This window comes from Scomber japonicus, chromosome 23 (assembly GCF_027409825.1).
Source record: "Scomber japonicus isolate fScoJap1 chromosome 23, fScoJap1.pri, whole genome shotgun sequence".
Taxonomy (NCBI): Eukaryota; Metazoa; Chordata; class Actinopteri; order Scombriformes; family Scombridae; genus Scomber; species Scomber japonicus.
The window spans coordinates 12,862,880-12,878,589 of NC_070600.1; the positions used below are offsets into that span (position 1 = coordinate 12,862,880).

The 15,710-nt window shown below is 38.0% G+C and overlaps 1 protein-coding gene across 1 annotated transcript in view; it reads left to right on the top strand.

Moving 5' to 3' along the window:
* Positions 1–15,710, top strand: part of grm8a (glutamate receptor, metabotropic 8a) — a 229,371-nt gene that overhangs the window by 172,826 nt on the left and 40,835 nt on the right. Inside the window, exon 6 of the mRNA XM_053343944.1 lies at positions 6,928–7,131. Within this exon, the coding sequence (XP_053199919.1) occupies positions 6,928–7,131 (204 nt within the window). The remainder of the gene's footprint in view (positions 1–6,927; positions 7,132–15,710) is intronic.

Genomic DNA, 15,710 nt, shown 5'->3' on the forward strand with positions numbered 1-15,710 from the left:
ATACTCTCCAGCTGAATGATATTAAAATGATATTTGGCATTGATCTCAGATTCTGCCCACTCAAAAAAAATGTACGCACCAATTAAGGAACACCTAGACACACACACACACACACAACACACACACACACACACACACACAATTCAATCCGATGACTTGGTATTTGTGCTGCGGTGTATTGACATAACCCTTGGCTTCATTGCTCTCTTGTCAAATCATGTAGAGCAGAATCTCTGTCTGATGCTCATTTCCTATTCTTTCCTATTGATTATTCATTTCTTTCTTGGCAGATTAGCCCTGCAGCTAGTTCAAAGCCAGACGAGTACAGTTATAACTATGTGTGTGTGTGTGTGTGTGTGTGTGTGCGTTATGTTTGTGTGGGCGGGCGGGCGGGCGAGTGCAACTTTTTCCTTGCTTCATGTTGTGACATATAAAGCAAAAACATATGAATACTCTCAGCAAAACAGCTCTATGTGTATTGCTCCAACAATGATTTATAAACGTCTATGAATTATGATGTGCGTGTGGGCTGCATCCTCCTATTCTGTCATCTCCCTGATGCCTTTCAGACATGTTTGATAAATGAGAGAAACGCTAATTAAACAACCTTTATGTAAATGTATTCATCGCCATCTGAATTGAGTTTGCATTATTCTGTGGTTTATAAATACATTTTCTCATTTAATTATCCCCAAATTTATCGCATCCGCATCTTAAAAAGGAAAATGAATGCATGTATGCGAGGCCGCCTGAGAAAACAAAGAAAAAGGGAAGAAAATAAATGACTTATTTTAGGGGAAAGGAGTGGAGAAGGAGGGAATTGAATATGTGTTCCTAATTGATGTTTAATTAAGGAGCTTGTCCAAATCATTAGTCTGTCTGTCATCCGTGGTGCCATCAATCACTGTGTATAAAACCTGGCTAGCACACTGGTCCATGAAGGCATCCATCAAACCACTTAGCCAGCATTCATACATTAGCCTCACCTCGCTGCTTTAATGTATCGGTTTGTGTTTATATTAGACACAGCAGTGACTTCGCTGTCAAAGCACTAAAGCACATATTCTATTGGTTTCAGTCTCATTGCTGAGCCTCAACACAAATGAACCATGAGATGTGAAGTACAAGTAAAGTTCTGGGACTGAATAAGTGTTTGTATAGCTTAATAGACACAGCTCTTAACAATGAAACATACTTTCAAAATCAAGAATCAAATCAGGTCTAGATTCTGCTTGCCCTACTGTACATCACTATTTGCTGATTTTCAACCTTGCAAAGTATGTTGATGTGTACAGTGATGCAGGTGGGGGCAAAGAAGAACTACGTGCTTTCAAGACGTCACTTTTAAGGGTTTATATTTGGATCGCTGCTTACTTCAGCGACCCTGTTGTTCTCATCAGAGTGAGTCATAGTACCACCACCTCTACACTGATGTTGAAGTGCCAGGTTAGACGATTCAAGTGTTGTGTCATGTAGGATAAGAGGTACGTGGTGAGAGCCTGTTTGCTAAAATGCCACCGTGACTTAATCTTAAAAGATCTCTTTAAAGCAATCATACCTTTCGCAGACCTTCAACTTGAGAAACTCCAAATGGTAGATTATCTGAAAATCAAACAAAACTTTCATCATAAGTCATTTTTGAACAAAGTCTTTGCTATGCCTGTGGCTCTTATTAAACAGAGTCTCTTGCATGCAGCCTATGCAATGAGAACAAATAATCAACCACAAAATATGAAAATGACTCAGGGGCAGATATGGAGATGATTGTGTCCTCATGCAGATTTTGGTTTGTAGATTTTGTTATGAGACATGAAAGTTACTTTTCATCTCTACTTCAGCCTCTCAAATCTGTTTTTTTTTTTTTTTCAAAGTTTTGATTGAAAATACTCTCTTACCACACAGCAGCAGCTAACCAAACAAGCTGCCTGTGGTCTCCGATATTATTAACAGTGAGCAGAAAGGCTGAATTTAATTTAGCAGATGTTGGGTGAAAAAAAGGAAAAAGAGTATAAAGTGTATGACAGGCAGGGTGCATATTAACGCACAAGCATTTTGTCCATTTGTCTCTGCCTCTAACTCAACCTTCTTCACCCGTTTGTCCTTTACTCATCTCTCATTTTCAAACAGACACACAAAAAAAGCAAACAAGGCTTTCTAATGAATGTATCATTTTCATGTGTTAAAGTCTCAGCTAAAGATGTCTTTTTATTTTGCACCTGCACACTCATTACAAAAGGAGATAAAATGATTGGATCTGTGGCCACTTAATTGATGTGACAAGCCTTTAACTGACTGCAGACAATGGGTAGACAGATCCAATAAAAGCTGTATTGTATTATACAATTTACACACACATACGGACAGACACACACACACACACACATACACATCCCTTGCTCCGGTTACAACACCTGATGCAATCCCAGGAAACAGAGACTGCGTGTTTCCCCAGTTGCCCCCACTCATAACAGCGCCAGTCGTTTAACTGTCTCAAGGCAGGATTGCATTTTCTTGCGATATGCTGATTAATGATGCATCGTGTCGTTTCACATCTCATAAGGACAGCAGAGAGAAATTCTCATTATCTCATGACACGTTGATCTAGGGCTCAAAGTAAAACATTTTGTCGCACTTTTTTTTCTCTCTCAATGGGCATGTGGACCCAATGCTGAATGCAAACACATCACCATTTCGTACAGTAATAAAGTCACAAATATGGTTATTAAAATAATGACCGCCATCAGTAATTTTCATGGGTCAGCATTAAAAGATCAAGACCTATTCTTACATCAATATCTCTCTATTGATGCCCATGTATCAGAGCACATTTGTAAAGGATACTTCCCCCTTTTCTGTCTCTTCCTCACCAATTTGAGTTTCATTTAATGATCATCCGAGTTCTAGTTTTGAACATAGCAGCATGTCACCTCTTAACATTGCATTTAAAAACACTTGAATGGTGTTAATAAAGTTTATTGCTAACAGAACTTTAGACTAGCACTTGAACAGCAGATACACACAGCATATTTTCCCTTTAAGGATATATAGTTCTCATTATATCATAGTATTTGGGGAAATAAATATATATGTATGTCAGTATTTACAAGTTTCCATAGTCAAATTATCCAAATGTAATAAAAAAGGTCTCAAACCTTTACTGCAACATAACCACCTTCTCATCTGTCCATTCATGAGTTCAGCATGTTACAAAAACACCAGTTTTTAAAACCAAAATAATCCCAAAGAAACAATAACTGCCTTTGAATTTCTGCTCATGCTGTTTAATGTGATGAATTGCATGTAGCAACCATAAGTAGCTAACTGCATGAGCTTTAAAGCTACAACTTGAAAACAGTGTGTTTACCCATAATCTGAAAATATGTGTGCTGAATTTGTGTGGGTGTTTAAGATACTGTTTTCTTAGAATTGAAAATTACTCACCAGTGGACCATTTTCCCATGATGGATGAAACTGCAAACTTTTAACAGCAATTGTTTGAGCCTACAGGAGCAAAGTGTTTGTTGCTAAAAAGATTGATTTCCAGGTGTGGTATCACTTAAATGCCACCCATGTGGTATTTGCTTCTAATTAATGTCTTGTTTAGCTTTATTCATGGACGATTAGCATAATTAGATCAGTGATTATGGTAGGACATTAGGCAGCCAGCTCAAGGGTTTTTGGTTGATTATTGAGACTGTATAGAGATGTTTCATGGTGCTCTGTTCTACTGATCCTGTATATATTGCTTTCTGGTTAATGCTGCACAAATGACCACTTACCTGGTGCTTGAATCTATATTTTTTCACTTTGCTGTGATGTGGTGTGTTAGAAGTACACTATATCATCATTTAAGTAGTTTTAGAGATTGTTTCTCTTAACTGTATTTTGCAATACTCTCTGATGCACTGGGAGCAGGGCAGTAGATGATGCACATAATCAGCCTGCGCGTGTGTGTGTGTGTGTGTGTGTGTGTGTGTGTGTGCGTGTGCATGTGCAATAAGCCATATGGCCATATGGGAAAGTCAGTTGTTTTTCCTGTGTGGACGTTTTATATTAGAAATGAAAGAGTCCCATTAGAGAAATCAGACCAGAGGCAATCACACTGCAAAAAGTGTATCAAATGGTGTGATTATGGATTTAATTTGTGATTCTTTTTGTATTCATAGAAAAAAAAAACCTTTTCATTTTAATCCTGTCGCAGGAATATCTGCTCAAAATCCAAACATCTTATTATTAAGTGCCCTGCTAGCCTGTATCATTGCACCATGCTAACGTGCTCACAATGACAGTGATTACATGCTGATGTTAAGCAGGTATCATGTTTACCGTCTTAGTTTAGCATGTTACCGTAGCATGCTAACATCAGCAGGTACAGCCACCATCAGACACCATCAAAATGTTTTTAGACTACAACAAATCTTTTTGGACCAGAATCAAGAACATGAGAGATTTGTGTGTGTGCATAGAATATTTTACACTGCCACATTTGCTGGACACTAATAGAAAATAAGGACAATTATATACAGATTTGGCTGTGAGGTTAGAAACTGGGCATATGGCCAGATTTCAGAGAGCTAATGAGAAAAGAGCTCCCTTCTCTCAGCGACCACTGAGACGTGATTGTGTGTAATTATGAATGCCAAGCAGGTTGTTGGCCAAAAGGTGCGTACCTTCACTGGATAAATAAAGGTTACTGTCATATGTGCAGCTGGTTTTCTAATGAAATGTCAAATTAAAGGCAGCGATACACCAAACAGCATGTTTGATGAGCAACAAGTTGTAAGATGTCTGGTTGTTAGGAAACGACTCAATAGATTTGACCCTCAGTTTCACTGTGTTGCCTTGAGCAGGCAGTTTTTCAGGTAATGTTAGATATTTTGCTCAAACCACAGCCCGCTGGATCACAACCCTGTATGTGCTCATGAAATCAATGCTGCATTGCCTCAAAGCAAGCAGCCATAGAGCCAGTTTTAAATCTCTGCACAGGCTGGGAATAGTTGCTCTAGCTTAGCCAGATGTTGTTACACTGGGCACCAGTAGGAGACAAAACGCTGTCAAAACTCAAAGGCAGAGAATACAGAGAGTCTTCTGTACATGGTGTTGCATCTATTAGGCAGCGACAGTTATATGTGTGTGTGGTGGAAGGGGGAGGGGTTGTTTTTTTTAATATGTAAGTTTCCCTTTTATTAATACAAACACAATACATACACAGATGACAGGAAAAAAACAGAACAACATAAATGCAAAGAAATATACAGATAGGGTGGGTAGATACCTGAATAACTACGCCTTTACACATAATCTGTTCAAATAGTTGTTCAAATAGTTCAAATATAACCTTTTTTATATCCCACAGACCCCTCAGGCCTAGATCAAAGTGCCTTAGTGTAGCAGCTGCTTTGTCCATCTCAATTAAATCAATAAACTCCAGCCAACTACTCAAACTGAAACAGGTTGTATTTCTTAACTTCCAATTCATAACAATTTTCCCATTTAGCAGCAAGATAACCCAGTGTTACAAATCACATTTTCCTCGCAGGTAGTCCATCTATTTTGTCTCCTAATATACACAAAAAATTACCTTTAATGACAACAGCCTGGAGGATCTTTGAGAAGGTACACACACACTTCACTCTCTCTCTCTCACACACCAACAACAGAAAACACTCAAACACACAACAAATATAGAAAGCCTCACAAAGCACCTGACAGGTTTCTATAACTGTGGATTGGATTTCATTCTCAGGACCCCATTAATTCCTTATGGATGCTCTTATTGATGGAAGGGCATCTGCTCTTGTTAATTCAACTCAGCCCAGATGGGGTTTGATTCAGTTTGCATCTGCCTGAAGGTGACTGCTACTTGTAAAAAAAAAAAAAAAAAAAAAAAAAAAGGGTAGGGGGATGGGATGAATAAAGCCAAGAGAGGAGAACGAGACAGAAGAAACGACGATGGAAAGAAAGAATATGAGGAAGAGGGATACGGGAGGAGCAGAAATGAAGTATGAGAATGAGAGAAGAGAGTGATGAGATAATAATGAGGAATATATTAGAAAAAAGTAAATATTTGTAGAGAGAGAACGATAATGAATTCTAGATGTCGGGACTTTCCTTTCCAGTTCCACTCCTTGAACCTCTTGATGAAAACCAGAGAAAATGAATGTCACAATCAATTACTGATTTCCACCTTAATGGATCAAGGAGGTTTTATTTTCACTCTGTTCTTTTTTCCTCAGCTAATTATACTAATGAGTCGTTTCATAAACCCTGTTAATAAATTGGAGTTGGAAGGTTATTATTGGTGTATATTGTATGTGTGTGCATGCATGTGCTGCACACAAGCATGAAGCTCAAAGGCAAATGGCAAACTCGATGAACTTGTACATTACACTGCAGTAATGAGATAAGCCACATAGCTTTATAAAAAGATCTGAACACACTAGAGAGAATGTCTAAATGGTGCTAATGTTTTAGCCATTAGCTAAATATATATTGTACATCATAATCAGATGTATAGAATATACAGTCCTCAACACAGCCATGTGACATCAGTCAGAATCAGGACACATTTTTGGTCTTCTCTGAATACTTCCTTACCTTCCTCTCATACAAGGAAATGCCATTATCAGTGGTTCAGAAGATGTAAAAAAGGAACATGTTCTTTCCTCTCTAGCTTTGCTACCAGGGCGAGAATGGACTGAGAAGAATTATTTGTCATAGTAAGGCTGAGTGCCCTGCTACCTGTCTGATGGTCACAGCTCCTTTCCCTTTTTTCAATCTCTTTTTTACCCATTTGGGTTTTTCTTGATTTCCTCTCATTTCTTTTTAAAAAAAAATCTTAACCTGTGTCTTTCTTCTCTATTATCACTTTCATATCACTATGAATCAAAAATGTCTCAACCTCCCCTTCTCATCTTCTTCTCTCAGCTTTGGAAAAAGTTGGTCGTGATTCCAGTTACGAACAAGAGGGGAAGGTTCAGTTCGTGATGGATGCGGTGTATGCCATGGCCCATGCTCTGCATCGCATGCACCGGGACCTCTGCTACGGCTACCCGGGTCTCTGCCCTCGCATGGCCAACAACATCGATGGCAAAGAGCTGCTCAGCTACATCCGTGCTGTCAACTTTAATGGTGAGACTTTTTAAGAAATACGTATCTACATTGTGGTTTCACTCCATAGATGATATTCTATATACCACTAAGCATATGTTCAGTGTACCTCTAGTGATGCTTCAAATAGATGTAATATCAATTTTTCACATTTCCCTACTTTTGAGCAAAATGTCCTTTGGAAAGCATTCACTGTACTGTATAATAGAAAAATATTTTATTATACTTTTTACATCCTAGGTCATTCTAGGTTATTCTTGCAGCAGAAAAGTTTAAAAAAGGACAAATTGGGGGCCTAGAAATGCTTAAGTAGAGTGCAGTAATCCTGTAGTGTTTATCCACCTTGACTTGACTAATTCAGCTCATACTTTAACAAAGCTAAGCCCAGCTCCACTTCTGATTGGTCTAATCCTTATCATAAAAGCATGTCATATTGCTTTTCACCTTCAAAATTAAGTTAAACTCTTTTTTGGCTTTTCCCAAACATACTATCTGCTTATATTCAGTTCATTATAGATGGTGATTTGGTCTTTCACTTTTCTTCTTTTCTACTTTCTCTCCCATGACTTTCTCCATCCCTAACAAATTCAGTTCAAAAACATTTACTCATTTCCTTCCAAATAATATCAGAAGCCTCATTTGAATTTTCTCTTATTAATCCCTTCTAACCCTACCCCCCCTCCCCCTCCTCCTTTTCTGTACACCTTCTCATTTCCTGTGTTCCTCTATCAAGCATTGTGTGGAATACATAATGCCTTATTTGAAAGCAATTGAGATAAAGAAAAGGAGTCCTATTGTGAGGATTAAATAAACTTGTCTAATTTAGTTTTAGAGGTGAGATTGAAATTGCCTGAACTGTGCGTCTGTGTATGTGTGGGAAAGCGTGCAAGATATGCGGCGGTGTTTCCTTTCCGTTGGCCATCGCTGCGAGTGTCAAAAACCAATTCACAGTCAAGTGCTGATTGCACTCTCAGAAGGTGTGTTTCTCTGTTATTGCTCGCCTAGAGGGTAAAGAAATCATCTCATAACCACAAGGTCACAAACTTTATCCTCCAATGAATTACTGAACCTTTCTCATTTACCCAAAGACACTGTCCCTGGGAGTGTTTTGAGAAAGCATAAAATACTAGATTAGATGATGGGGCTCGAAAGATAGGCGGATAATGGTTTGATGTTGACATTATAAAGAGGGAACCTGCCATTGCAAATGTGTCAGATGGCTCAACAGAAAGTGTATAATATGTAACTACGTCTGCCAGAATTTTTTTTTGGTCAAATTTGATATCTCTATAGATGTATAATTCACTCATCAAAGACATGAAAGTCTTAAAATAACTAAGGTATAAATAAATAAGTGTGCACTTCACACACAGCACTACCCTGTCATTTTTTCTTGAGAAGGATATAGGAAGAGTGAAGGAAGAATACTATAGGAGTAAGGATGCTGGTGAATGGTAGGCAGCACCCAAGTCTGTCATGTGTCGAACCAGCACATAAATGCATCACATTGGCAGGCTAAAATTAAAGATCAAGTTGGATAAAACATGAAAAATAAAGCTCAAGATTTGGTCTGGAGGATGGAACAGATTTGAGCAGAGGCTGGGAATTAAACATGAAGTAGTCAGACAGTCTATGGCTTCATCACGGTAATATGTAAGTACAATACTTTCAAATGTATCACATTCATCACATGTCTTCAAGAAAAATGCACTGTTGTAGTTGCATTAATACTGACTCATACCAGCCAAACAGCAGTTATAGTATATCTGGAAAAGCATAATATAATATCTGTAGCCAATCATTGGGATTTTCTGAATCCTCTCCTTATCCCAATCAGCATCTTTTGGAATCACATTTTTTGTTTGTAGAGAAAAGTCAACTTTTTTTTGTTCTGTATAGTTTCCTGCCTTGAATTACTTAAGTCCCAGCTTCCAATAAGAAGTTTTGTTTTCTTAATAAGCTGATTTGTTTAAAAAAAACATAAGTGAATTAACACCAATAAAATCTACAAGGAGCTAATTTTGCAGCAGAAAAAGTAAGAGTTATAATACATACTGTAATACATTCATAATTATTAGTTTTTCACTAATGAGCTTTGACATGATGATTTATAGTGGTGGTTTGGTGGCTTGGCAAATGTAGAATTTTGCTTGTAACTGCACTCTTCACATCTTGAAAGTTGAGATGCAATATCTTAGTTTACATAGAAACCTTATTTTTCTTTAAAAGTTTTATAGACATGGGTCTTTACTGCATTAGTCTGAGGGGCAGGAGAAGAGTGGTGAGGTTTGTTGTGGTGGGTGGATGCCGTAGTTACACCTATCTGGGTTGTTTACATTTGCAGAAGCCTGAAAGATTAAAAGCTTTCAAGCCGACTACTTGGCGTGTGTTTCTGTGTAAATGCCTGGGTGTATTTGTCTCTTCCAATTAAAAGTAATGGCAACAACTTGTTTAGGGTCCACATGACATTGATAACACTAAAAACGGATTGAGCAAAGATGGTGGGTAGCTCTGTATTGCACTGTACTGTATGTTTGTGGCTCATAAAGGGAGGAGAAGGAGATGAGTTAAAGTTGCTGGAGCATGGATTCTTTTTCTCTCTGCTCTCTCTGGATCCATACCAATTCAGCTCTCAAGCAGCTGCAGTGAGAGAACAAGACAGAGTGAGAGAGAGAGAGAGAGAGAGAGAGAGAGAGGCGATAATTTCAAGTTGTTAGGGCAGTGATTGTTCTCCTCTTGGATCTGCACCAAGCCGACTTAACTTACAAAGTGAAACCTAACAGGCAGGAGTGACAGAAAGGGGAAAAGCAGTGCAGGAAAGCAAGCTTACGATACAAGAACTGCAACAAAGAGCTGATTAGAAAAGTCCTTTGGGTTCGAGGTGAACACCCCAAGACTTTCTCTCCCTCATGTAACATAGTTGAAATTCATTTATATTGATGTCAGATTCTGTCTAAAGAGAAACTTGCTTAATCCTCTGTGATAACAAGATAGATCTGTCCTGCAGCAGTATCATTTAACATTCAATAATATATACAGTATATAAGCAGTATTTGTTTTGCATTAACGTGTCTGCTTTTTTCTACTACAAATGGAAAAAAATATGTGCAATGAAACATATTTAAATATTCATAATGATTTTAGTATCTTTCCACTGTTGAACATATTGAGGGGATATATCTTTATATGCAGAAAATGTAAGAGTCATAATAGATAATACAGAGCCTACCTTAAAATCTAAACCAGAATTACCCCAGAAACACTGCACGTACAAACACACAGGGACTTGTGACCCGGATTTTCCGACCTGAAAATGTGACCCAGGTGAATCATGCAGATCTGTAAATAAATTGGGTGGTGGTGGTGGTGGTGGTGGTGGTGGGGAGCGATTTGATTTTTTGTTTCTTTGCACTTGGCTTGCCACTTTTAAAAGGATGGCAGTGAGTGGGAGGAAGGAGACTGGCACCATGTTAGTTGTTGCAATGAGTACAACAGGTGAGAGCTGGTGTAGCATCTCTTAAAGTGTGGCCAGCAGAGAGCCTTGGGGTAGGGCTTCAGAACCGAAGATCAGCTGCACCCATTATGGCCATGATAACAACACAGGCAAATCCATAGTGGGCTCAAAGTCATTTGATCACATGTAGTTTCACTTTAACTTGTATATACCTGTAAAATTTAAACATTTCAGGGGCTTTTTTCAGTTTTTCTACTTTCCACATAGCTTTTTCTGAGCTTTAAGTCTCATTATTTTACTTACTGTATATTAAATCAAGTCTACAAAAAAGTCTGAACTGTAGCTACATATCAATGTAAGATTGTTGTAAAGAGAGAAAACGAAAGAGCTTTAGTCAACAGTCACAAATAGTCAAGCAACTAAATGTAAACATAAGTACATTATTTCGATATAGATCATTTATCTAATTACAGCACTAGAAATGATTTATCCTGTTTTCTCTGTCAGAAAACTGACTCCTCTTACATTCTAAAGATAATTTTCGTTTCTCTTGATTTCCAGCATACCTGAACTGATGGCCAGGTAGCACTGAATAGCCCTGATTTAAAATTTGGTGATGAGGGGGTCAAGAACTGGTTTAAGTGGAGCTGATTGCAAGAGACTGTCCAAGTTGAAGGAAACGCCTTTTCAATGAATTGCTTCAGCAAAATTAGAGAACCAAGCAAGGGTGTTTGTAACATTTGCAACCACACAATGAACTACAGCACATGTGGGAAGATCAAAATAAATACATACATAAAATGATTATTCTTATTATTTTTGGGTTTTTTCCCCAAATATGTTCTTGAGCTGGGCCATGCTTAAACACCCTTATTCCCTAGTTGAGCCACCAACAGTAATACCTGTTTTTAAGGACTGTGTGTGTGTGTGTGTGTGTGTGTGTGTGTGTGTGTGTGTGTGTCGGTGCTCTGTATATTTTCCTGCTTTTTTCATCCTTTTGCCAATCATATGCCTGACACCAAATACAAATGCAAACAAACAAACAGGGACTGGTGCATTGCAGCGCGAGTATAAGGAAACAAACCCTGGAGCAGCAACACCAACACCATGCTGTCCAGCTTTTATTTGCTGGCAAGTTTATTGGCTTATTCGGGCCAACACACACATTTGTGCACATAAAAAGCAGGCGGAAAAAATAAGAGGCTACTGCGCACACACACAGCAGGTTTATTATGATCAGTGGAATACAAAACGACAGCAAAAAAATTGTATGGAAAAAAAAGGGTAACTTTTTCACCTGAGGATTTCTTGCAAGCTTTTTCTGACCTTTCAGTCGCATTATTTTACTTACTGTGTGTTAAATCAGCAACACAATGCAACAGTACTGGAAAAAATGATCATAAAGAGGGAAAACAAAAGCTTTAGTCTAGAGACTGCAACGTCATGCTGCAGTGGGAAGAGCAATCAGCAATCAAAGAACAATCAGAGGTGTCTTCCTGATTAACACCTGTTTCAAAGATAGAAGGACATTTTGACCTTATAATCTGTGTTGTTCTTTTCTCTAATTTGAAATATTTATTTTCTATATAACCAAAACTACCTGAAAAAGTGAAAATAGCAATTAAAAACATAGCTCAGCAGTCTCCAGTAGCTAGAACCAGAAGTACTGAAACTGAAAAGTAAAAGTAATTTTAAAAGGTGGAAGTTAAACAACCTCAACACACATAGCAAACCCTTTCTTCAATGTGTGTTGTTTTTCCAGTTAATTTGCTAGAACACACTTTTTTTTGTTAGCTCACTTATTTCTAACTCAGAGCGAGTCTTTGCAGTAAAAAAAGATTCGAATACAAGTCGTAGTCACCTACACAGATTACCTTTGTGTTGGTTATGAGTACATCACAAAGAGGCTTTTCAAATGAAGACCTTGCTAATGTTTCCTGCTCGGTCACTCTTTCTCGCTTGTAACTTGAACTCTTAACTCTCTTTTCTTTTCCTGTCATGTCCTTGTCCTTCAGTTGTCTCCTTCCTTTTCTACGTCACTCTCTCCATTGTTTCTCTTTTACCATTTTTTCTAGCCCCCCCCCCCCCCCTTTCTCCACTTAGTCTTCTGTCAGACTCTGTCACTCCTGTGTTCTCTCTGTCTCCTTTCATTTCTACTCCCACTGCCACTGCCACCATCACTGAATCATCAACTGAAGACTAAAGTTTGCACATATTATCTATCTTGCCTTTTCAGTTTTGGTTTAGCTTTTTTTCAAGTTTTGAGCAATCTGTCACATTTATATTTTAATTTCATGGGGAGATTGAATTTTTTGCGAGTAAGGCCTTACCAAAAAAAATCACTATGTTGGTCTTTTTAGTAAACCCCACATTTTTAGTATTCTATCTTAAATAGAGCATAGCATTTTGACATTCAAAACTGAAACACAACCCAAAGTCATGAAAAACAACGACTCCTCTTTAGAGACATTAGTGTACAAAAAAATTTGTGCCATTTTTGCTGCCATGTTGAAAACCAAGTGCTGTCCAGTTTGCAGTAGGTCACCAGTCACCTACTGGCCAGAGTGTTCATTGGTCCAGTTGGTGCGTCCATATGTGTCCTCCCTGCAATCTGTGTCTGCACCATGATATACTGTTTTCTTGCCTGTGGAGTCAAAACAGAGTCATTTATTAAAGTTTTACTAAAGCATGCCTTTGTGTGTGTGTGTGATGCAAGAAAAACCTTCATTGTGAGCTCACCGTGGCCAGGTTATTTCTCCTGCCAGGAGACAAGATGGACATCACCATGGGAACTGACATGCACTAATTAGAACAGCTTGATTGTGAGATGATGAACGCCATACCTGGCTGTACAACCTTAGGGAGAGAGAGAGACAGAGAGAGAGAGAGAGAGAGAGAGAGAGAAAGAAAGAAGTACAGGGAGGGACTGTGTTAGCAAGAGAAGGATAAGAGAATTGGAGGATTTACAGAGACAGTGGGCAGTGGTGGTGAAGTAACTTGTTTGGAGATTATGAACCTGACCGGCCTCTAATGATCTTGGAAAGAAGAAAAGTCAGCAAAGGAGACAGAGAGGGTTATGGGAGTAGAGAGCCTACCTGGACATAATGACCTTCGAGTGAGATGGAAGGAAGTACTATGGAGTCAAGGTCAGGGAAGGAGTTGGAAAACGAGAGGAGAGATAAAGATGGACAGCTGGCTAGATAAACTTTTTTTTTGGCTGAAATGTGTTTTGAGGGACAAAGCCAGTGTTAAGACCAATGAGAACAAGGACGTTTTGGATTAGAGTCATAAAAGAAAAATGAACTATGTGGCTGATAACATCTCTGAATAGAAGTTAATAGAAAGAGAAGAAAGAGTCATTTACAGTATCAATTTGGCAAATAAAGAAACATAAACTCAGTACATATAGCACTTAATGTGAAAAATGGTCGCATGTAATACTTGAAGACTAGCTGAGTAACATGACCTTCAAAAAAGAAGAACAGACAGAGGCAAACAGATGTGCTGAATGGTATCTATCAAATGTTTCCAGGGCATGATGACCTTGAGCGCCAAGAAACTAAGAGAAAACAATGAGTAGGATGATTTTTTTTATTATATTGAATATGACATTAGAGAGGGACAGAACGATACTTTAAAAACTGTGAGTGAGCATATCCATCATTAAGGAAAGATAGTGGAGGAGGCAGACAGACAAATAGAGAAATAAATGGTAAAATAGTGGGTCTTCAAACTCAGATGCTAAACTTTCCCGGGTCGTGGCAACCTTGGTTAAGATAGGATGGAGAAAGAAACAATGTCTGATTTTCATCTGAGATTTAATGTTAGAGTAAGGAGGTAAAGGAGAGAAGGAAGAAAGTGAAATAGACTATGTCAACAATAATGTGGTTACACATCACAATGCAGAACATATAATTACGTTCCTGCTCATTTACCGGCGTATTGTTACTATGCAAACTAACTTAATACTAATAATAATAATAATCATACATTTTATTTGATGGCGCCTTACAGAGAATAAAAACAATTCTGTATACATTGATCTGATTATTATCTACAGAATCCTCAAGTACATTTAAACCCACTTGGGTCAATGGAGAGCCTTCATCTTTGTCTGTCTTAAAAATAGACTAGATCGTTCAAGACCTGTAGGGGGGATAAATGCAATGGCACCATGATGGACAGATTGACTCTACAATTGACCTGTCTGATTCAGCTGTAAAAACAAGGTGCTTGTAAATTGTAGCTTGTAACTTCAATGTCTCATACACAGGTAGGAAGTTTCAGACTTTGTGAAACTTCAATGTTGAAAATATTCCTGTGTTCATGACCCTTATTAGCTTCCGTATAAAACAAGGAGTGTCTATAAAAAAGCTAACCACACTGACAAACCAAGACAACATGAGCTGAGAACTAGAGCTAAAGACTTAAGCTGTCATAGAAATGTGTGTCACTTTAGTGTAATGTGGTCTTTTACAACACAGGACAACATATATTTAAAGGAACAATCTGACAACTTTTGTAAATGCACACAAGTATGTAGCTAAAGGGAGGAGAGAATTAAGTTAGCTAAGCGTAAAAATTGCACTTGGGGGAAACAGCTAGCATACTCTAGTGAAAAAACACCACATCTAAAGCTCATTAATAAACACTTTGCGTCTTGTATGTTTAATGTGTACTCAAACATAATTATAAAAATAACAATTTGTGATTTTAGAGAGATTTTCTTTTTAATGCTAAGGTATGCTAATCTCCACCTGACTCTAGCATTTACATATTCAAGATGGAGACTCTAGTTCTCATCTGGGCTAAGTAGCAGTTTAATCTGGACTGCAAACTAAATTTAACCATAAAGCAAAAAGCAGAATAGTTGTAAAATTTACAGCATTAAATGTTGTAAAGAAGTAAGTTTATTCATGAACCTTTAAGCAGCATCTCTATCTACATTGAGCCTTTTGTTATGCTCAAGGAATTGGTTAAACAATGAAGGTCACATCTCCAATTTATACAGAAGTGCTATTCATGTACATAGTTCTGGCGAGTTTGTACTGAAATATCATCATGTAATGCTCTCTTTTTGGACATTTGATGCAGTATAAGTTTTTTCAAGTGGATGTCTGAGCCTTGTATTTGACTATCCTGAGCC